The sequence below is a fragment of the Zonotrichia leucophrys genome, chromosome 6 (assembly GCF_028769735.1).
Source record: "Zonotrichia leucophrys gambelii isolate GWCS_2022_RI chromosome 6, RI_Zleu_2.0, whole genome shotgun sequence".
In the NCBI taxonomy this organism is placed as follows: Eukaryota; Metazoa; Chordata; class Aves; order Passeriformes; family Passerellidae; genus Zonotrichia; species Zonotrichia leucophrys.
In genome coordinates, this window is record NC_088176.1 from 13,557,449 (window position 1) to 13,582,278 (window position 24,830).

The 24,830-nt window shown below is 43.8% G+C and overlaps 1 protein-coding gene across 4 annotated transcripts in view; it reads right to left on the minus strand.

Annotated features, from left to right (window-relative positions):
- Positions 1 to 24,830, minus strand: part of ARMH3 (armadillo like helical domain containing 3) — a 122,567-nt gene that overhangs the window by 23,652 nt on the left and 74,085 nt on the right. For all 4 annotated transcript variants that reach the window (XM_064717405.1, XM_064717408.1, XM_064717406.1 and 1 more), the window contains exon 24: positions 9,951 to 10,029. In XM_064717405.1, coding sequence (XP_064573475.1) covers positions 9,951 to 10,029 — 79 coding nt within the window. The remainder of the gene's footprint in view (positions 1 to 9,950; positions 10,030 to 24,830) is intronic.

Below are 24,830 nucleotides of genomic sequence, written 5' to 3' on the forward strand. Positions count from 1 at the left end.
GCCTGAAGGGTTTCTGGGTGACAATGAGGGACCAGGCTATGCCTAAAGCTAACAAGACCACATGTTACCAACTAACTTCCTGAGCAATTAGGACAGGAGTGGTCAGTGACCAATTTCTCTATGCTAAAACATTTGGTATGACATTAACTGCCCAGCCCCAGTACCACTTACTCCTAGTTCTGATGCATCAACACACTAAATAGCAACAGAAGCACTTTAGGACTCAAGCAGTCCAGGAATATTATCCCTCTGGGCACTACTGAGGGTGGAAAGCTCAGCAAAATCTGCATGATGTGGAAATCTGTCACCAACCAGATAAATTAAGGTTTAGATCATGTTAATATTCTGCCCTGCAAAAAGTGTGTCACGCTCAGGTATCTGCAAAGAGGCTGAGATGAAGTATTACAGCAGATTTCTTTTTATTCTTCTGAGAAGGGGAGTTTAGCCCAGCAACAGACCTAAGTTTTCTTTCTATGCCTATAAAGTGACTTGTAGGTGGTACTGTAATTAAATAGGTCCATCCCTTAAAATAGAAAAGCACATCTTTACAGCTGAGGTGAGAACTAATGCTCTGTAGTGAGATGCTTCCATCAAGTCACTAGTCACTAGTTTTCAGGAGCATAAATGACAGGGTAGAAAATTCCCAGCAAAGCAGCCTGGATGCAAAAAATATAAGCAGACAATCAAAGTCTGAGTTCCATCATGCCTACCTCAGCTCCCTCACAAATCCACATTTCTGTTTTCATCAGTGGAAAGATTGTTCTTGTTCTAGTGTTTCAAAATGTTCAACAAAAATAGCAAACAAAACAGCTTTAATAACTCTACACTGCAGTTTACAGCTACCTTTCTTAAGAAATGAAAGGGACAAAACCACCTGCCGATACAGTCACATAAAGCTCCATCTAGAACCATGTTCTGTGCTGTAAGCTGTTTATAAAATGACAGATAAACTTTGTGGTGACAGATGTTTCCTGCAAGCTGGACAAATGCCTGCCTCCAGCAAACCACCACCATAACAGAGCTGAGCAGAGGCTGGTACCTAGGCTTGGGGAGGGGTGTATCTGTTCCTAGTGCAGAAGAGAACTGGAAAAGGAGACTCAGTCATTGATCAGCCAGCTAAGCACACTCTCCCTTTAAACACTTGGAAAGAGAACTGCTGGCAGAATGAGAGATATCTCAGGGTTCTGTGGGACTTTCAGATTCACATATGGATTGATTAATCCTGGGTTTGGAGCATTATTTGCCTCTGAACCAGGAGAAGGCTGCAAAGCACAATGCACTACCTAAGTGAAATGAGTGGTGCCTTACTTGCAGGAAGAGCAGTAGTTTGGTTTACAATATGCTGAGGAAATAGAACCAGAGGGGAGTTGAGAGCAGTGCCCAGATTCCCGCAGCATTCCCACAGTACTGTTACTTCCAGCTTTCCATTGTTTTAAACATGCTCATGGGGCACCAGTGCAGCTCAGTTTGCTCTGAAAAAAGGTATTGCAGACCTTCCTAAAGCCAAAGCACCCCAAGAAGAGTTAGCTAGCCACCTCATGTCAGCTCCCTGACACTAAATCTCATTGCTATAATGATGCCCTGTCTGTCCCTGCAAGCAGCTGCCACTGTCTCAGAGACAGAAGCTCGTTCATGCCATCACAAACAGCAGAAGCACTCATAAGAACTTCTACAGCTTTCACATAGGACCCAAACCTAGCATTTTCAGTGGAATCAGGAAGCCACAGAGTATTATTTCAACAGCATTTTCTGTGTGTTTTTATATCCAACTCAAAAACAAATGCAGTCTGCCAAATTACAGCTGCTGAGGAAAATACACTTGGGAAACCTCGATAGGATTTGTGCACAAATAAGCCTCCAGCAGGACAGTTCATTAGTGGGATTCTGCACACAGTGACACTTAGTGGCAAAGTTTCCAGCTATGAGACTAAGGCATATGGCAGGAGTCACTGGAAACAATGTTATTAGGTGACAGTCTGCACATTACTGCCTTCTCCAATTGTTGAGATTGTAACAGGAGATTTTCCATACTGATCCATCTTACTGCCAGAGGTCATCCTAACTAAGACCTGTTTTCATGGAAGAGGAAAGCTTGCTAGTTTAAACTAACATTGATACAACTGTGACACACCAGTTAACACTGATACCAGCGATGCTTGCTGGGTCACATCAGCTTATTTTAAAACAGTATGTACTGTCAGACAATGCTCCACAACAATTTACCAGTTTCTTGTCTGGGAGACCAGAATACATTTGTCCTCTTCAAAATTCTTGCTGTGAAGCATTATTTGGCGGAGAACATAAATCTACAGATAGGAAAATGTGAAAGAGGAACTCCTCCAAACAGGAGCTCAGGTGAAAGCAATCACAGGGCTATGAATTAATCCTCCTGCAGGCCTACACCCCTGCCAGCTATGAGGCAGATGCTGCTGCTCAAACAGCATGTGCTGCCAGCAATGCTCAGCTCCCCAGGAGCTTCTCTGTGCCTTAACTGAGCCATGGGGGAATCCTGGGGCCTCTGACTAAGGCAGTGGAATTGATTTATAGCCTCTGGCACTTGGCTGATGAACTACCTTCCCCAGCTCCCATCTCTCCAGACATCCATTCTCCCAGCTTGCTGCCTTTTGAGTGGCACATCTTGGTTCCCCGAGCAATCCCAGTGCCTGTCCCAGATCTCCCATGAAGACAGGAAGAGTGACACACATCAGGGGTGCCATCCTCTCCACTCCTAAAAGGTTTGTCTTTGAGGACCCTACTGTGGACAATAAATTTCTATGTACTGTCTTAACATCCAAATGTCAAGTGTCAGAGAGCCAGAAAAACCAATCTTACAGCTGAGTGGAGCTCTGTTCAGAAGTGGCACCTTTTGGCTCAGCAGCATTTACTCTCCTGCTCTGGGAGGGGTGGAGACCACAAAGCTCCATTTACTTCCCACTCTGAAATCACAGCCATGACCCAATTTGTCACTTTTAGAAACAGCTGCAGCTCCAGCTAGGATCCAGAAAAGGCAGGCAGAAAAAACATCATCTGTAACAGCAGGATCCTACCAGAGAGAAGGAAGAGCAGCAGTGTCTAAAGGCAGGAGTTTTACTCTAAAGAAGCTCCAGAACGAGCAGGGCTGGCAGTCACTGCAGTCAGTCCCCTTCTGTGAGAGGAAAATGTGACTCCAGGCATGGCTGCTCACAGCCACACTGCTGTCTGTAGCTGGCACAGCAGGCTGTGCTCTGTCTGCTTTCAGGACTCCCAAACACAGGGACATTGAGTGTAAGGAAGCTTAATGTGGAGCTCAGGACTAGAGTAACAAATCACAGTGCTATAAATCCAGCTTTACAGAGGACAGCCAAAGAAGTTTGCATGGTATCTATAGGTATTCTGGCAAAAGCCAACATCTATTGTTCCTGTTTCACAAGGGATTAAAGAACCTTCTCAATCTGAAGTTTTACAAAATGCAAATTGAATTGTGCATTCACACAAGCCAGACGTTGACAGCTTCTGCTTTAATCACAGATGTGCAGAGTTGTAATTTAATCTTTATAAATGCAGACTGTTTTGATCATTCTGTTGCAATCCTCTGTGGAGCTTTCCCTGCCCTATACAGGCACTTAACAGTGACAGGAATCCCTAACACTGCTCTGCACTTCCTCAGCAGCCTTCCCTGGCAGATCCCACAGCACTGCAAATGCTGCCTGGCTGCCCTCACTCAGGAGGACGCAGTGCTCAAGGTTTGCTCAAAGCAGCACAGTGACAGCACAGAGCTCAGACCTCACCCTGCAGCCCTTCCCTCTAGCAACCCACAGCCCCTTTTCTAGGTTTAGAAGCAATAAAAAGCAAGTATGTGCAAAAGAAGCACATATAAGCAAATCTGAGAAGTGTTTTGTGAAACAAACTCACTGGTAAAGAGGACAAGCACTGGGACTAGAGCAACATCAGCCTGTCTCCACAATGTAGACTGGGAGCTCATTACAAAGCTGAACCTATGGCTCATGCTCAGCACAGTCCCAGCTGTGAATCAGGCTGGCTCAGAACTCACAGCACTGAGTGCAGCTTCTGTAGCCCCAGCACAGAAACCTATCCAGCTCCACCAAGATAAGCTGCATTCAGCGGCAGCCAGCAGAGCAGCACCTCCCCAAGGCAGCTCTCCCAAGCCAAGTCCCCAGCACTCAGTGGTCACCTGTACCACTGCAGTCTTGGGGCCCTTATCAGTCCCTGCTGTAGTGGCAAAGCCAGGGCAGGATGTGAAAACAGCCCTAAGAATTGAAGGCAAGCCTTGCTTTGAAGTTTAATGGATTTATTTTGTCACTAGTTTGTACCTCAAGGCAGTCCCTTATCTGCCCAAGAGGGCAGCTCACAGAAGTGGTGGAAGCAAGACATGCCTCGGCATCTGCAGTGCACCAAGGGTGGAAAGACTCCTCTGCTCCAGGAGCAGCCCAGGTTTGTGGGGTCACACTGCCTCTGAGGCCAGAGCAGCTGAAGTCTCACCAACAGAAAGAGGCAGGATGGTGGGGCACCTTTGTGTTGAGCCTGAAGGAAGGGAATGGAAGGGTTTCTCCTGTTTCTTACTGGAACAGGGCTGCATCTCTCCAGTAGCAGCTGTTTTTAAAAATCCAAGTCCTTCTTTTGTTTCTCTAATGGCCTAGCACACTTGTCCCCCCTCCTCCAGTGACGCACAGTTTACTGCATTCTGCATGTTAATAAAAGGCAATACACAGCACAAAGTCACTACTCCAAAGCTCACCTCCAGCTCCAAATCTCCTTGCTGCAAAGTTGATCAGACCTTGGAGCCTGTTCAGACCCATTCAGTCTGGCATACTGCATAAAGCAGTCTGAGGTGTTAGTAAACAGTAGGGACATTTCTCTGATAAAACAAAAAACAACAGAAGCAACAAGAACAAAAAAGAGGACAATAACTAAACCAGAGAAAACTCCCATCAGCTAAGCAAACCAGCAATTTGCCAGTTCCAAAAGACTTTTCATATAGATTCTTTCCAATTTCACCTGGTGCAGCTCTGATCTTTCTATTTAAACGATAAAATCTGTTTCAAGCCATTAGTCATGAGTAGGTGTCTGTAATGAGACCATGAAAGCCAACATCCCTGCCTCATTTGCAAAGACATGATGACTTTAAATTAAGGTCTTGCCTTGGTGATCCCTCCTTAGCTGGAGTTTCAGATTCCCATTACTGTGTGCAACACACCCCTAGCAGGCTTGAGACCTTCTGCCCCAAAGCTCAGTGCATTCCAGAAGTGAAGCACCATTATGCCAAGACATTATAAAGTATTTCTCAAGCCCTCACAACACTTTATATTAATGCAAGAGATTAGGGGGATTTACTGTGGTAGCACCTAGCACTGACAGTACTCTGCATTTCAAAAATATCAAATGCAGACATTGACAAGAGGCTTTTAACACCACTGCCAGCAGTGCTAAAAAAAGACAAAACATTTGGTATCTGCCAGTGGTTTTGCTACTAGTTATGGAAACCAGAGCAACTTGAATAAACCCTGACATCAATGGCTCGGAATTAAAACAGTTTAGGGCACCTAAAACCAACTACACCCTTTTGTGTCCTTCTGTTTTCACAAGCCCCTTGTGGAACCTCCTCAAGCAGCACTGCAGGTTAGTCCCTCAGAGCCTCACCAGGTAACAGAGGCCATCTGGATGGCAAGGATGAACATTCAGCAACTGAGGTATGACCTCAGTGGCCTGACCAAACTGGATTGCAGCTACTGGTAGTGCTGGGTTAGTGCTTGGACTACATGATCTTAAAGGTCTTTTCCAACCTGAAACAATTCTAAGATTCTGCCTGAGTTACAAAGGTACTACAGTGTGAAACAAGCGAAGTGTTACACTCATTTGTCACAATTTCAAAAGTGATAGAGTTGTCCTGTTTTTCCATCACAATCTTTGCTGGCTCCCAGCATTTTCCATCTGCAATTACCAGACATAAAACAGGTGTTCACAGCAGTCTCTCACACTGAACTTTACTTCCCTTTTTGCGATGACATAACATCCCCACTGTGGCTGGGAAAAAAGAGGGGCTTGTACTAAAAAAAAAAATACATAGAAATGTTCCTGACTAAGAAGCATTATCAGTCCCGTGTGTCTGACATGTCAATTTTAAGACCCTGAAAGAGGAAATCATGGAGAGAAAAAATGCCAAAGAGAAAACAAGACCTCAGTGAGCAATTTTCTAACTGGCACAAGACTTGATTGGCATGCAAGGCACCACAACACATTCCTACTCAGAGAAGATTCAACCCAAACTAATGGATTCCTCTCACTTTGGCCTTTCTTCAAAGCTCTGCTACACTGCTATCAGGCAGAGCTGCCTTCTTACAAACAGCTGCTCTTTCACATCCAGAAAAGGGCAGATGTGAGACCCCACCTAGACCACTCATGCTGTGTGTTCATCCTTTCTGTTTGTCTGCTCTTCCAGAGAAACTCTTGTGTTGCTGTTTCCACATTGCCTTGACCCTGTTTTCTACAACTGCTTATGCTAGAAAATATTTTGGGAGCTTCTCAGATCAGATATGGCACTGAGAAATTCTACTGCCTCCAACATATTAAGTACAAGGCAGCCCAATCATCTGGAAAGTACAGATAAGCCTATGAATTCATTTCATAAAAGGCTATTTTGCCCTTTGACTCAAGAATGTACCAAACCTCTTTGAAGACATGGGAATAATCACTTGCATGGAAGAGCTAAAATTACATTGGCAGTTAATGGCCAACCCCATCTTTTGACTGTGCAGCATATTTCAGTCCCCTAAAGGATGTGCAGGGAGGAACCAAATGTGTTGAGAGAACACAACAAAACAACAAATTAACACTGTAGTCAGGCTTAACAAATTAGCAAGTGAGGAAAGATGCCAATAACTAGCTGAGGCATTCCCTGCTTCATGGTGAGGAACTACAGCAAGGTCAAACCAGCTAATGACTGGGAAGGATTCTGAGTTTGCCTTGGCAAGGAAATGCTTTGCAGAGGGCACTAAGGATCCCATTGTGTTTATAGACTGAAGTGGATCATTGTTTGTTTGCCCCTGGGAATCTCCCACTCGTTGCTGGAGAATATGGGATGGAAAAGGTCTTTTCCCACTATCTCTGATAAGAACATTGGATAAACCCCACAACAGTCAGCAAGTTCAGTTCCATGAAGTCTTACAAATATACCTGCCTAGACCAGAAACCTGCATATTCAGACTATGGTTCCTGGAAATCTCTAGGGCTGAGAACATACAGTGGCATTAACAGCCTACCCTTAAAACAATCCCACATCCATCATTTTCAAGGGCCTACATATCCTCCCAGCATGTAATATTGTTAAAATTAATGCTTGAAAATAAAAAAGAAGAAAGCCCTGAAATGACAGACTTAGAATAGTAATAAATGGACATTGGTAATTAACAAGGTAATAAAGGCTTCAATAGGATTAGGAAAAGAAAAAGAGCAAAATCTCTTTCAGCTGATTACTTAGCTACATTTAAGGATATTAAAACATAAAAATAAATAAATAAATAAATAATCTAACACATGAACAGGGTGTCAGAACTTAGCTTCAGGTGAATTTGAAACAAAGCAGAGCAGTTGGAAATCCCCCTTCAGACAAAGCTGTGTCAGATATACCTGCCTGATCAGCAGGAGATTACCACAGAGGAGTCTAAGCAGCCATACAAGAATGCAGAGAAAGACTGGTGTCTGAGAAGGAAATCTTAATTAAAAGGAAAGTTTTACCCTTAAAACTCTAAAAACAAATGTTTCCACTAAAGAAATATAAGTCTTCTGAAACTACCGGAATAACTCAAAGGAGAAAATGACCAGTCTCAAATGTACTATCTGTGTGTGGACACACAATCTAAATGTCAGCATTAAATATTTCAATGTGGTACACTTCAAAAGACAGGGCTATAAAGGATGGTGGACTATGTGTAGAAAATATTTAAGGAGAACAGAGAAATGGGTAATTAAGTGAACACACAATTTAAAACAAAGGTACAGCTGGAAGGAAAAACAAAAAAGGAAAGAGACTGCAGCAGCCAGAAGGCAAGCTTGATCCCTCCCCTTCCCACACACATGCTGAACAGCTCCCACAATGAAAACAGCAAATTCTGTTAGCCCACAAAAGCCAGAGCCTGGGCTTGATCTGGGCCAACTACCACTATGGTTCATGCACTTACAGCCACTGACAGAGGGGAAACCAGAGTCCAAACACACAGACCTGAGCTCACTGGCACAGCTGCAGGTGGAGGCAAGAAGTCTCCATCCCTCTCCTCCTGGTGCAGTAAATTGCAGGTGAATAAACACCCAGGGACCACACTCCGTCACCACAGTGACATCTCCCTTATTTCTCTGCAGTTCATCTGGGGCTATTATTGCTTTATTTTGTTTTATATTCTCCCTATGTTGAGAGAAAGCATGAAGGGAGAAAAAAGAGAAATCTGTCTGCCTTTCAACTTCCTAATCATCTTCCTCAAAATGCTTCATGCATCAGCACTGATTTCATTATCTGCCTGCTGCTACGGATTTTATTTAAAGAATAACACACAAGGAAGAAAGGATTTAACCTGACCTCCCTGAACTGCTGGGGGATGAATACTACACAGAGCTGACAGTGAAAAGCTCATTTCCTTTCTCAGACTAACTCAAAGACTATGCAAAATTCCCTCTATCCAAGCCTCCAGTTTTAAATTGGGCTATCAAAGGCTTTTCTTTTTTAGAGGCCTGGGTTGATGTAATCAGTGTATCATCAATGAATGAGGATTGATAACACAAACCATCACAAAGCATAGCTATGGATACAGTGACTCTCAAAGGCAGAACAGTAAGGAAAACTGAGTGAATTAAAACCAATGTTCTTCTATCCAACTATACCAAGAAGATAATAGAAACCAGTAGGGGCCACCTTTTTCCCCCCACACTGCATCAGTACAGCATTCATCCTAACTCTTTGGGGTGTTACATATTACAGATCAAGTAGGTTACTAAATGAAAAGGTTGGTGGGAAACATGGAAAGGTATAATAAAGAAATAGTAAAAATATCATGGACAGAAAGAGAAATGATTGCAGAGCAGGATACAGCCAGGACCTTCTAGCACACACAAGGATGGGATCCCATCCAATGGAAGGGGCAACCCAAGGTGACTTAAATGAAGTCTGTCCTGGACTGCATAAACAATTTCTTCCCCAGAAGGTCCAGAGTTGTTGATGTAGCTGTATCTGGGATGATTCCCCAAGCTCTCATTGGCAGCTCTGCATTTTGTCCACCACATGCTTCTGCAGAGTCATTTATCTCTCTAAGAGTGATTAATGTATAATTCTGATATTTTATTTTGGGAAATAGGCCATCTCTTCCGTTCCTGAGACCACTCACAGTAGCCTATTTTCAAAAAGCCACGTTTACAAATTTATGCAATACCAGCAGAACACGAAGATAGTAAACCAGGGCAAATTAAGGAAGGGAAACCTAACACAATCACCCTCTTTTTTAAAAACCTCTGCTTTTTAAAATCTAACCCACCTGAATTCAATTACCCTAGAAAATGTTTATCAGTTGCTGTCAGAGCTCTAGGTCCCCAATACCACCAAAAAACCCCCATCAAACTACGTTCAACAGTTCTCTGATAACCAAGTTTGCTGCCAAAAACTTCCTGTCCCATTCTAAATGCCAGCATCCTCACAGTGTCCAAATACACTTGCTGACAATGCTGCATATTTTGCTTGTTTGTACCCATCCTTCTACATCTGCAGGACCAAAATCTCTCTATGTGGTGGTAAAATTGGCCAAAGCAATTCTTGTTTTTCTTTCTATCACCCTCATCTGAACGAGGAAATGAGAGTCCCACTTGCACTTCCTACTGCTGCCACATCACCAGTGCCAGGGAGCACAAGGTACTCCTGAACACCCACATTCCAGAGGTCAACATGAGAAAAGGCCATGGCGTGCCTGGCTTACCTGGTCCTCGGAGAGCTGTGATATGTGATTCACTGCAGCATAAGACTCTATCTTCGGGTTGAAGTGATTGATGATGGCTCTGAAACAAAGGAGGGAAATTTTCAGAGGTCTCAGGAACAGCTTAGAGATGCAGCAGAAATTCCCTGCCAGAGTAGGTGCACATGGAGCCAGTCCTGCATGAAATTCTTCCCTCACCACGAGGTAGTGTTTGCTGTGCTGATGGCAATGCAGATCCTGACAAAAGCTCACTGGAAGGTGCAAGCACAGGCACTGTCCCACACATGGGTGCCTTTGTCCCAGCAGATACTGGCCTGAGCTTGCTGCTCTGGCAGGAGGAATTGCTGGGAACAAGCTGCAAACTGCTCTGTGTTCCAGCAGAGCCACAGCAAACCCGGCCATCACTGCCCCATCCTGCTCAGGGAACTGCAGCCCCTCAGCTTGGCCTGGCATTTTGTGAAACTTTGTTGCCTGATATGATGAAGCTGATAGTTTATTGCTTTGGATTTTCACTTCATTTAAAACGTTATAGCTGGCTGACTTGCAGTCATCCATCACTACAACCACTACATTTTGAATTCTTACCATAATGACTTCAGTCCTCACCCCAGTTTAGATCATTAGAGAGAACTTATGCCCCTGTCCCAAACACAGCAGCAAATACTGGTTACTCCTGCTCTTCTGCCTCATTTCTCTCACTAGCTGCACCAATCTGCACCACTCCCTCTCCCTTCTAGGTGGATCTAGAAGCAGATGTGAGAAGTCTGAAATTGAAAGTAAAATAACAATTGGGGGAAAAAAACCCCACCAAACTGCAGCTGGACCATTTCCTTGGCCTTCCTTCTGCTTGTCAGGTGCTGCTGCAAAGATAAATGGCAGGACAGAAAAGACTCCCTGGAACAGAGTTTGCAACTGCTCCAGTTGGGATATTACTCCTGAGCCCCATTGCTGAGGTAAATATTCACCATGGGAATAGGCCATGCCAGTGCTCAGCACAGATGAGTTCTGACCGTGCCTGGAGAACACTTGCTCAGCCAGATTACACTGCAGCAGAGTCAGGGCTTCCATTCTCATATTCATCAGCATGAAAATTCACTCCAGTCCTCCGTGTTGTACTCTAATGGGTTCCCTCCTCCCCATTCCTCCACCTGCAGAAGGACTTTCAGCTGCTTTCTCCAGACCTCATCACAGCTAAGAGCTTGTGCCCCAGTCTAGGAATACGTGATATTCAGTGGTGCCAGTCAGAACAGGTGGATAAAAACCTACCTAGAAGCATCCTTAATTTAAAAACACAGTTAAAGGGTGTGGAAGGTGTGGAGAGAGGGAACAGGAAAAAAAAACAACCAAACAAACACAACTCCAAAAACCTCCAACCCAAACAGAATCTGCAATTCATAGACTCAAAGAATTGTTTCAATTTCAGGAGGACCTGTAAAGGTCATCTAGCACAACTTCCCTGAAATGAGCAGACATATCTTCAACAAGATGAGGTTGCTCAGAGCTCCATCCAACCTGACCTTGAATGTCTCCAGGGATGGGTCATCCACCCAGTTCCAATGCCTCACCACTCTCATTGTTTAAAACTTATTTCTCATATATAATCTGTATCAACTCTCCTAGTTAAAACCATTACCCCTCATCCTATTGCAACAAGCTCTGCTAAAAAGTTTTTCATTAGCTCTCTTGTAAGTCCCCTTTAAGTACTGAAAGGCTGCAATAGCCTACCCACAGCCTTCTCTTCTCCAGTCCTCTCAGCAAGTCTTCATGGAAGGGTTCATCCCTCTGAACACACTCATGGCCTCCCCTGCACTGGCTCCAACATGTCCATGTCCTCCCCGTGCTGAGGACACGAGAGCTGAGCACTGCACCCAGGTGGGCTCTCAGAGCAGCAGGACAGAATGATCTCACTCACCCTCCTGGCTGTGCTACCTCACTGCAACGCTCCCAGCCACAGCTCATCACACACCAGGTGCCAGCCAGCACACAGGGCCTGTCACCCCTGCAGCTGCTCCTACAGCATCCATACACACCTGGCACATCCAGAAAACAAATTCAGCAGTGCCTCTACCAGGTTTTCCACAACCCCCTTCCCTCTGGAGAAGGGCAAACACCCAGGTGGAGACATGGCCACTCTTCCCATTTCAGTGTGACCAGAGTCACAATCACACTGTCCATTACCCAGCCTCTCCAGCACTCTGGCTTTCAACTGCCAGCTTCATTCCTGGCTGGAGTCATATTTATACCCCTACAGGACACATTGCAAGTTATTGAAAGAAAATGGAACACAGACTTACAACAACTTAACTTCTGGCTTGACAGAAGGCTTGGCAGCTCAGAGGGGTTCAGTGCACTCACATGGATCCAACATTTACCAGGGAACAGATTTAGCATTCATTTGTACCCACTGCTGTGAAGCACTTCAGCATGGGCTGCCTGCTCACAAGTCTCCCCTTGGATCTGAGCTAGTGGAGCAGCACCTGCAATCACAGCTGGGATTCACCAGTGAAAGCAAAGCCAGCAACCAGCTGCCACTGCAGTGAGAATCAACAGACATCAAGGAAGGAAAAGAATCTGAGTCTCCTTCCTCATTTCCCAAAAGGTGAATGGGCAACTCCTCAGTGATTAGATGAAGTTCAACTATTTAATTTGTTTTAATTATGCAGAATTCCTCCCCAGTCTGACCATCTGCAGAGCTACCTTCCTGAACCCACAGGCAGCCTGGGGCAGAGAAGCATGAAGAGCTTGGATTCAATCCTGACTCTGTGTAACCAGGTTCTTACTGCCCAGCACACCCACCAGGGCCAGGCTTTGCACATGGTGCAGCTCCTTCTCGTCTGCTATGAGAAATTCCATTGCTATCCAGGCCAAAAAACACCTTTCTGCATCAGCTATTGTCATACACCTCTGCTATTCTTCTACCTCTCAAAATACATCTTGTCCCTGCGGCATGCTTTTGGCAACTGGCCTCCTGGGATCTTCACTGATTAACAGCTGGAATTCACTTTGCAGAGATGCCTCTTCAATTTGATCCTGGAGAAAATGGAAGACCAGAACTTTGAAACACAGTGTTATTGACAAAAGAACCAGTGGTTCTGCCACCATTAGGTCCCACACCAGCACATAACAGCTGATCCTTGGCAATGATTTATTTTTACACTGTGAGTGCCTCAATTACTGCCACACCAGCCAGCAGCTTTGAGGAGGGGGAAGGGAGCGGTTAAAGCACTTAGAAAAGATTTGTGATTATGTGTTCTACTGAGATCTTCATATTGATCATGGGGGGAAAAAAAAGAAAACCCTTGTGTTTGGTATTCATGAAACGTGAACATCTTCAACACATTTGTAAAGCAAGGAAATGGTGAAGTGTCAACTGAAAGACAAAATGCTGCAGTTCCCACACAGCCTTCTACAGGATGGGCACTCACATGTGTGCACACTGCCAAGTCCCTCGGTGGGGCTGGCTGCCATATGTCACACAAATTTCACAGCACCTGTGGGACACAATTCACCAGGGACTGAAGTGAGAGATGTCACTTCAGCCCCACTGCCTCCTGACAGATCCACAGTTCAGCAGTGAACTGACAAGAGGAGACTGTCACTGGACACAGGAAAGATGCTGAATAAGCAGAAGGCTCAGGAATTAAAAAAACTACTCTCAGTGTCTTGTCTTGAGATTAATGGTTAGTGCTCTAAGGCAGATCACAAGCCATTTCCACATTCTATATTCCTCAATCTCCTGGGGAGAGATGTTATCTCCCAGTAAATACACAAGGCATACTAGTTGTCTCCAAAAAACACACATCTCACATCACTTCTTCATGCAGCTCTTCAAGCTACCTACACACCATGATGCCAGAAACATGTAGAGACACATATTGAATGAACCTGCATATTTCTCAGGATAAACAACCTAGGACACTTGAATTTGTGTCTTTGTATTTATTGCATATTTATTTCATTCATTTAATTCTTCATGAAGAAGAGAATGATTGCAGGAAAAATCACCCTGATTTAGAAACCTCAAAGTGCAGATGAATCATTTATTTGTACTAGCTGTATTAGTCATGTTTTTAGACAGTAAAAGCAGGTCCCACTGTAACAGGTATTGTACCAATCCAGAGTGGTGGAAAGCCTCTGTCCCAGGGGCTAAGGGTCTCAAATGCAAAAGAACAGGGAAAATAGAGAAAAGCTCATTGGCAGAATATGTAACAGTGCTGCTCCTGACTGAGCCTCACAAAACAATTCAGTTGGAGATAAACCATGGACAGAAAAACACAGAAAGAATACTGAAGGAATTATAGAGAGATAGGAAGAAGGAGATAGAAGGGCAGATAGGACCAAGATACACAGAGGTGAAAAACTGCAGAACAGGGAGGATCAGAGAAACAGCAACTCATCCCAGGGCAGTCTGTCCTCTGCAAACTGGAAAGCTCCAACTGCTGCAAAGTTTCTACTTTGGCTATTCCTGAGGCTGCAGAAATTGGCCAGTCCTGAAGTGAGTGTTATTTGCCCTTTCTCCCTCAAAACCACATATGCTGGAAGGTGAGAAGCAGAAGAATTTCCATGTGGGCCCTATTGATTTTTTGTTCCCCAAATAGGGACACGACACTGTGGCTCTCACCTAGAGTTATGGTGAGAGAAGGAATCCCCCAGGTAAGCTGCATTTCCCCACCCTCACTGTGTTCACTGCAACAGGACTTGCTTCTGCACTGGCTGCAGTAGCTCTACAGACAATAACATTTATAAACTTAGGTTTATAGTCTTTAAAAACTGCCTAGAGTTACTTTTTGATATAGAGAAACAACCAGTGCTGCCCTACAGAGAGGCCCAGACTAAAAGAACTTCTGAAGACACAAATTCTGCTGACTGGAAAGGGCTCCTATGAGAAATAATATGGCATGCATGGAAAGAAAAGGTTTAATTAATTCCTGAGTTTAATTCACCACTAGTTGTAACATCAGGTGTGAGAAGTGGAACACACCAGCGACACGAAGGCACTGGGCCCACAATTAACAGGATACTCCAGCCCAGGGGACCCTCCATGGTAAGGAAGGCACCTCACCCTCCTTAACCTCCCAATGAGCTGGGCTGGGTCCAATGTGCAGGGAAAGCAAAATCACTTTGCTCAGGCAGGCAGCATTCCTTCAGCACGTTTTCTCTGACCTCCAGACTCTCCCCATCAAGTTATTGCAGATGAGCTGTCTAATACCCACTCTTGCCTGACAGCAGCTACATTGCCAGTGTCCCATAAGACAACACTGTCCTCTTATTCTGAGCAACAAAGTAAAGCACTGTGGAGGTGCTGAAAGTAGGCTAAGGGAAGAACAGAAAGGCTGCAAAGCTTATTAAAGAGATGGGAATGCTGAGCCATCATTTGCTGCATGAACCTGGCCTTTGCACCTACCTCACAGGTCCAGCATGCAGTGCCTGACAAAGTATCCTTATGGATTCCCAAACGCTTCTTGCACAATAAAAGCAACACCACAAGTTCACTTCTTCCTACATTGTGCTAGAGTGGAACAGAAAAGCAGCAGCTCTTGGCTGGTATTTACCCCTTCCCAGGAAATCAAGGGTGACCTTATACTCACTGCAGACATTCATCTTCTTATGCCAGCACACTGGGCAGCAGGGAATGCATCTCAGTCCTCACTGAGTAAAACTGAATGCAGAGCAAAGGCAGCCAGTTCACTCGCCCTCTGCAATGAGAACTGGCACAATCTGAGATGGACAAATACTCCAGCACACACTAAGCCACATGCATTATGAAGGCTAGGAATAGGCAAGCAGGAAAGGGCATAGTTGTCTGTCATCATACTCCACAAAGCTGCTTTAGTTCAAAAAGGAGGCCTGAGATGAAGTAGTTGCTGTTCAGGAACAGGAATCAATAAGTAAACAGTTTCTCTGTGATTTGCCACAGCAGTTCCCTCTCCCTCTCATACATCTTAGTTTCTCCTTTATGAAATGGAAATAAGAGCAATCACTTCCACAAAGTGTTTTACCCAAGGTGGTAAGACTCAGTGTTCTACTATGTGGTATGTTGGAAACTGCTCAAGCACAAGGCAGCAAGTAAATTACACACAACACAGAGACCAAAATGAACACAAACCCTCTCTCCTTTTCTCTCATACATGCCATCATAACCATGGTTGCTGGAGATTTATGCAAAGCTTCCAAGCCAATCTTCCTGCAGCAAGCTGTGTCTTCCTCCCGCAGCAAGTGCTGTTTGGGGCAAGGATCTTGCTGACATTGCTCTCATAGGCACTCCCAGAACTCCAGACAATAAAACCCCATCTGTTCCATGCCTGCAATGATTAGATTGAGTTGCTTCATATGTACAACCCCACCTGGCAGGAGGTGAGAGGGTTTAGATTACTTTAACACACATCCATGAAGCATTGCTATGAAGTACACATACCTACCATACCTAAGCTGTCTGCAGCAATTAAAAGCAAGCAAACTCCCTGGAACTGTGCACCAAATTCTTCCTTCTACTGTGGTTTAACTCCAGTCTGTTAAATTTCTTTTGCTCCTACAATTTAATGAGTACTGACATTAAGCTGAAAGTCCACAACTCACAGTGGGAGGCACCTTCCAGACACAATAATAAACTGCAGGGAAGAATCCAAGACAAAAGGATATTTTAGTCAAAAGCATTTGCTTTAGAGCACACTGAAAATATCCGAGTCAGCACTGCAGCATTTCAGAGGAGAAGCAACTGCTACACCTGTTCAATTCTGCCATCCTGAAAACTATTGATCCCAGTGACAGCTTCCATGGCAGAGGGAGATACACGCTCTATTTATGTAATAAGGAGGGGACAAAAGAGTGCACACACAGCAACTGAGCTTCTCCATTTCTCAGCATGGTTTCACCAAGCTCCCTTCTGCAGGGGCAGAAGCAGAAGTTGTGCTTTCTGAACCACCAGGCAGGTACACAGTGCACCTTGGCACTTCAGTGTTTGCTGGATACTAACCCTGTATCACCACAGCTGCAGGATATGCTGATTTTCTCTTTTTACAGTTCATGGCCATAAATTTAAGTCAAGCAAATCAAATACATCACTTAACTTCTATTTGTCTTCTTAACTAAGGAGATCCTCATGGGTGAGCAGCTAACTCATCTTTTGGAACAGCTGCACAACCTCACTTGAGACTACAATTTAGGAAATTTATCCACTCACCTATTTTCACACAGCCAGTACATCACTGGAAACTAATCTAAGAATCATTTCTGTTCCCTTTTCTCAATAAGTAAGCATCAGAATTCTTAGGTATATGTAACCAGTGGCACTGATATTTTAAGTGGTATGAATGACAAAATGAAAAAATATTACCTAGGCACAGAGAGTGAAAATATCTATTGAAGCACAGGGCATCAGACTGATCTGTATTCCTGCTCATCTCCCAGTCTGTAATTGACTGCTCTACAACAAAGCTATCACTTGATAACAAATACATTTCTCATCTCAAACATGTAATTTATGAGAGATCAAAAGACATATTTTATGGCACATTACACTGCTACAAAACAGCTGGCTAGTAGTGGTGAGAGTGTGGCAAGAGTTTACATTTACCAAAGTAAAGACATTAAAAAGCCAACCCTTCACTACACCTCAATTCCAGAGAGCAGCAGGTAACTACACTGCTCACCTCTGACTACAAACAGAGCTGGAGCTGTGTGATGGAATAGAGGAACTCTGTGTTCAGGCCACCAGCACTAAAACCTGCAGCTCACTCTAGCATGTCCCAGGTGTGAGAGCCAGCCATGATTTATGTCAGCATACTGGATTTTAGGCACAATATCTGTGCTTCTTCCACATTTGTGTTACCAATTTTGAAGATTCAGCCGACTTTGAAAACGACAAGTCCTTCTTTGAAACTTCCTTAATATATGCTTTTAAAAAGTACCTTTTAATTCCAATTTACAAGGCAACCTGCTCTCTAAAACAAACAGCAAAGTATGAAGAAATAATTCATCCAGAAGGCAAGGGAAAAATAAAAACTAAACAAAGAAAAAAAAGAGGGTAAAAAAGCACATTTGACAGTAGTTCACCATACATGTTTGCATGGCCACTTTGTCTGGTTAGGACCTGAAGTAAAGCATTATGGCAAATATTTATTCTCTGCAAGTGCTATAAGTGGGTCAGCATCTACCCACTGCTTCATAATTCAGGTTACAGGATGCCATCCAAGCCTCCTGAGACACAAGACACATGGCAAAACCTCAAACAGAATCTTAACCTGAAGTTTTTTAATTACGTTTAGTGTCTTCCTCAGTATTTAATCACAGGATGTTTAACTTTGAGGAAAGCCTGGATTATTGGATACTGCATCTAGCACAAAATACTGTACAGATGCACACACCAGCTTCCAAACATATCAAGCTAAGAGTGAGACTTAGAAAGTTTATAAGTCATCCCACTGGGACCTTTTAAAGCTCTCTGAGAAAGGCTCTGAGTAGGCTGCTAGTTTAATTAACTTAGTGAAAACTTGCCATCAACCCTGCATTATCTAGAGCACAGTGGAAACGACTCTTATTACCTCATTTTGTCAGGTGTGAGCCAGCAGGTATTGCATGAGGTCCTGAACACGCTGTTTGCAGGCTGTGGCAGCAAGACAAACCTCTCTTTAGGTCATGGAGGAAACCTTATTTTACTGACTCAGAGTAAAACCTGTGCCTGCAACAGAAGTCCCAGAGGGAAAGGAAGGGCCTGGAGGATCAGCACTTGTCTGTATTGAGTGAGTGAAGGGTTAGAACAATGCAATTGAGTCGTGAAGTAGATGGATATTAAATTACAGAGAGAGGAGGGGAAGAAACACTGTCTAAGCAAGAATCAGCTACAGTCAAACCTACTTTGCAAAGGAAATTAAAATGAGTCCCACAATGGTGTTTAATTAACTTAATTACACCAAGTGTCAGCTATGGCTGTACCTGCACAGCCACGTAAATCAGGGTTCACAATATCAGCCTCTGAGACACCACCAACTGCCATGCCAACCAAAACCCATTATTTACAGTCCAATCCTCCGAAAATACAAGATGTTGCAAACCTCCCAATGTTTTTCTTGTCAGACAGGTGCAAATGAGAATCACATTTGTTGAAAAATGCCTAGTGGAATTCAGATTCTTCCAAAATCCAGGACCAAGACTGAAGCATGGATTCTGTTGACACTCTCAGACACATCCCAAGTGAATACCACATCCTCAACAAAGATGTCACCACACATCACCTGGGACAAGGTGAAGTTGGTTTTCAATGGCAAGGAAAGCTAGAGTCCAACAGCATTACAGCTGAATTAATGGTATTCTTTTCAGGATATTAATTTAATGTCTGAAGGACTGGAGGACCTGTAGTTGATTAAGATTCTGTTTTCCTGAGACAGGCTACCTGGTTTATGGACCAGTGGAGAGCTCCATCTTATCTCCTTTGTTGTATTTCATGTGTACCCATCTTCTTCCCCATTCAACTGCCTTAACCTGACCCATCTCCCTGAAAGCCGAGCCCCCTCCATCCCAATATTCACACATCTCACAAGTATCTGCACTACTGAGATCTCTACTCTCACTAACAGCTGATGATCAGAAGCAAGTGATTTATTGACATTGATCAAGTTACCAACTGAGTTACTGGCAACAAGCATGTTGTAAACCCACTGTTCCTGCAGAGCAAAATGCCACAGATAAACCCGACAGTGCCCACACACTCTCTATTCCTGACCACAGGAGGACTGGGATCAACTCATCACAGCCCAGAGGACAAGGGCAACTTTTTTTTATTAATCTGCCTCACCAAGGGCTTCCAGAATCACCTCAACAGAGCTGGGGTTTTCTGGGTTTTGCTTTTACTCCACCCATCCTTATCCTGCAGTGGATTTCAGGCAGATGTTGACAAAACCCGTTCAGCTGAATCGGCCGTTGAAGTCCAAATCTTTGGGAACATTTTCCCATGTCACAGAAGTAGAGAAATTCAGTTTCTTTTCAAACCACCCACTATCATCCCTGACATGTCTATCTATATACATGCTCACCTCTCTCTCAAAGCTTTGAGTTTGTAATTCAGACATAAGCTTTTTTTCTGCTCTGTTCTTTGTATGGGTGTTAGCAAAAGCAAGGCCAGTGAAGTGCATTTTCTATTTCAAAAGTGAAGTACGGTACTCCAGTCTTAGAAACAGCAGCACACCAAACATTTCCAAGTTAACTGCTGATGTTTTCCCATCCATCAAGTCAAACAAAAAGCCCAACTCCTACAGTGTTCTGCTACTGATATATCTTTCCTGCTTTAGAATTTAAGTGTTTTTCAAGGCTCTTTCAAAAACAGGCCACATGATTTTTAACCAGTTACACGTGACATAATACAGGTGGCAGAGGATCTGAAAGATCTAAGGAAGGAGCCCTGGACTTTTCTCTATGAAAGGAGAGCTAAAGGCTTGCCTCTGCCTTTTCCTTAAAATTGCTAATACACAACTACACACGAGGGAGGAATATTAATTCTAACCAGGGCAGTAACTTTGCATAGCTCAAGCCAGTTTCTTTTTGAAGCTTAAGCTGCACAATTCTTATACCAACATTTCTAATGCAATATTCCAGGCTTTGAGTCAACCTCTGAGTTGTGCAACAGAGTCTGTGTTTTATCCCCTTTCTTTTTTATATTTGAAACACAAAGCATCCGTGTATTCAGTTGGTGCTGAAAAGGTTTGTAGACACTCAGCATTTGGAGAAGACCACACAACTTCCCAATTCAGCAATCACACAAATAAATGTTATCCATAATCAAGTAAAAATGCAAGAAAAAACCCCCCACCAAACTTAATGAAAAAAGCAAGACGTGTTACAGTTTTTTGAAAAATAATTAATACCAAAAAGGAAGTCACCACACTTGGTTGTATTCATTTCTCTGAGCTCTATTTGATTCAGAATTGCTCTAGCGAACAACTCAATCTAAGCATTCAAAGGCTGTTGAAATCTTGACCTGTCATTTCACATTGTCAAAAACGCAGTGTTAATTACCTGTCAGCTATTTGATTTTCCTCAGTTCCTTTTAGCTCTTCCATTCAAAGACTGAAGGCAGCACTTCTCTGGTGGTCCACCCACTGCAGCAGGCTGATTCCTATTTCTGTCCCACCTAACCACTCTTCTGTCTGCAGGCCAGGGGCCAGAATCTTTTCCCTGGTGTTGCTTGTGAACCACCATTAGCAAAATCAGCCCACCACTAGAAACGTTGGGGACAGGAGTGCTGTCATATGCCATGAAGGAAAAGCTGCCCAATTTAAGCATTTTAGAAAACATGGAGGAACAGGCATATCTTTAAAACAAGGCATTCAGCACATATACAGGTCACTATTACAAAGTTTTAAACTGTCAATGATTACTGCATGCTTTTGTGACACTGCAGATTCCACCACATTTAGAGAGAAAAAAAATTTGCACGCCTTCTTTCCCTTGGCTAGCATTCCTTCTGAGCATATGCATAATTACTTACTATTGATAGGCACACACTTAGAAATTTCTGACAACTTAACCCAGATCCAGCACTGCTCTAGCCTGACTGATACAGCATTTACTGCCAGGTAAAATCCTGTAAAAATCTTGCTCCAAAACCTCTAGTCCAATTTGCAGCAAAAAATGTGTTAGAGCAACAGAAAGCAATCAGACTTGCTCACTGTTCACCTACCAAACCCTGTTTTCCCTTCACCCACACTGCTCTTGCTTAAGACATCTTTTTCCTGACTGGATTTAAAAAGCATTCTTTGCCAGCAGCTCTCCAGCTACTCTAAGTTAGCTTGCATGGCAAAATTTTCTCATCTGTTGCAAGACTCCTGAAGGAATTAAATCATGAGAGTCATTAGAGAACTTTGATTATTCTTTTAAATAACAGATCAGATGATTACAGAACCCATTCAGTATCAAAGCAATTAATTGCTGCTTGAACAGCCAGGGTGGGCTAGCCCTGGCTAGATGTCAGATGCCCACCAAAGGCACTGTCTTTTCCCTTCTCAGCTGAAAGGTGAGAGAATATATAATGACAAGGTTATGGATTGATATAAGGAGAGGGAGAGATTACTTACCAATTACCAACATTGGCAAAACAGACTCAGCTTGGGGAAGTTAGTTTAATTCATTGCCAATGAAATCAGAGATGGGTAATGAGACTCCTCACCCTCTTCCCCTGCTCCAGTGTGGGCCTGTCCATCCAATGGGAGACAGTTCTCCAGGAACTTCTGCAGTGTGAGTCCTTCCCACAGGCTGCAGTTCTTCACAAACTGCACCCAGGTGGGTCCCCTCACAGAGTGCAGTCCTTCAGGAACAGGCAGCTCCAGCACGGGCCCCTTCTGCAGGGACAAGCCTGCTCCAGTGTGGGCTCTTCTCTCCATGGCACCAGAGTCCATTCCTCAGTCTGCTCCAGAGAGGGCTTCCCATGGGGCCACTTCTGGCCTTCATAATTAAATTATCTCAGGAGCACCACCACCACCACTGATGGGCTCAGCCTTGGCCAGGAGTGGACCCACCCTGGAGCTGGCTGCCACTGGCTCCATGGGACACAGGGGAAGCTTCTGGCAGCCTCTCAGAGAAGCCACTCCTGCAGCCCCACCACCAAACCCTTGCCACAAACCCAATACAACAGCCAGCACGCACTCACTGAGCAATGGAGCAAAGTGAGATGGGCTGTGGCATTTGATGCTAATGAGCCACAGCACTTAGCAGTTTGCAAGAGCCAAGGCTTGGCAGCATGCTCATTATTCAAGAAAGCTAAAACTGTATAAACCTCTTCCTGGAAAAAAAATTAGATATGGAAAGCAAAAAAGGATATACACCCAAACAAATAAAATCATGAATGCTATCTAAAGGGCAAAACTGTATTTGGATTCAGATAAGCTGCATAATAACTAAATAAGAAAGGCGAACAAAATTTAAAAGGTTTTTATTTTCCTTCCATATTTGTCTGTAAATTGAGATGATTCAAAACTTTGGACAAAATTCAAGATTTCAGTTCAATTTTGAAACACAAGGTTTGGGGTAAAAATGACAAACCTGCATGTTGAAAGCATCCAGCTATGTAAAAAAGTGAGGTGATATTACAAAATAAGAATTGGCAAATATTGAAAAGTGTTTTTATTTCAGCTGTACACGAGAAAATGGTTACATCCAGGTTCTTTCCAAGCAATCTCTAAAACAAACCCCCTGGCTCCAGCACAGAGTATTTCCTTGCACACTGCACATAGACACAAAACAGAACTACCAAGGACTAATGTTTTGCCTCCCTTTCTAGCAGGACTCATCTTGCCAGAGAGCAGGACTCTGTGGATCTCTAAGCCTTCAGACACAACATCCCTGCACTCAGAGATGTGCAACTGCTCTGTACAAGTTGCTGCCAGGCTCCTGGCAGGAGCCCAGAGGCGCTGGTAGCAGGCCCAAGTTTGGGGTGTATTACAGGCTGGCATGCCTGTTCCCTGCTCAGGGTGTTCATCACTCTGCCTTAATAGAAGCCAATATATTTCCCCCGACCTTTACTTTCCACTGTTCTCAGAAAGCCTGAAAAATTAATATTCAGGCAACTTCTAAGTTTCATTCTGCATAGTGATGAACAGGGAGTGCCAGCAGAGAAACAAAGAACCTCTTGCCTCAATGCCAGTGGCACAGGAGAGCAGGAGTAAACAGAGTGCTTAACCTTTTGAACAGCAATGGCAAACCTGAGAGTTTGATTTGGTGCCCCAAAACACCTCTGCCATTACACAGCAGACAGAATTAGGGGCTGGCACGAAAAGAGTGAAGACAGACTTGCAGCCTTTGCAGATTCTCTGCAGTTACATGCTGGGGCAGCTACAAAAAGCTCCAAAACAGATTGTCCTGGGCTTTTTTACACCCTCCCTCAGAGCAGCTCTTCATGACCCAGCAATAGATCTGCACCAAGTATTGACTGCTTTTCCTGCTTCCTTTAATGGTTTTTAACATATCATCAATCACACCATCACTTTTAAGTATTTTTAACCATTCCAGGAAAACTGCAGTCAGACAGCTGCTGAAGGTCGAGCTCTCTTCCAGTCACAATTCGCTGTGGCCAGCTCAGCAGTTTCCTTTCTCCTGGTGGTGGGCATCATTAACATTCAGTTTCCACCCTACTTTTACGCACAAAGAGATGCTGTGGGACTGCCAGCCGTGTTCCAATAGCAGAGTACCTGGATACATGGATACAGGGGGCCTCTTCCAGGTGCCAGTTTTCAGACCCTGAAGCTGATCAACAAGGTCCTCTTGTGCCAAAAGCTGTCTTGGCATCCTCAAGATCACAGTGCTCAACAACACCAACACTTAAGCCTAGTCTAGACATATGCACTTAAAAAAAAAGAAAGACTTTGCTGAAATAATCAGCATATTTAACCCTTCCTTGGGTTTGAGGACAATTCCTAGCATGATTTACTGCTCCTGTCCATTATTCCAAGACTTAACTTGGAAAACTGAGCAAAATTCATCCAGTAAAACCTTATTTTTTAAGGTCTCTCTGAAACACTCTAGCCTTCTTTTGCTATTACAACTGAGTACATAGCTCTTTCCATTCTGAAACACAATGGGAAAAATCCCTTTTCCCCTAAAAAAACTGAAACATGTACTCCTGAAAATTCAAATTACAGATGTAATAATTTCACTTGGAGGTTAAGCTAGTGAACAATTTCTCCAGACTCCCTTGCAGCCCAAGTACTTTATCCTGGGCTCTACTCTCTCAGAACAGCCATCATGGTGACTGCAAACTGCAGAAAAATTAAAAGCTTGTGGCCTACTGACATCTCCTTGAATCTTACCTCTGTCTTGTGGTCTCAAGAGAAAAAATGCCTCAAAATAGTTCTCAGGGTTGCCCCTATGTTTAATTGCTCCATGGATAAATTTCAGTAT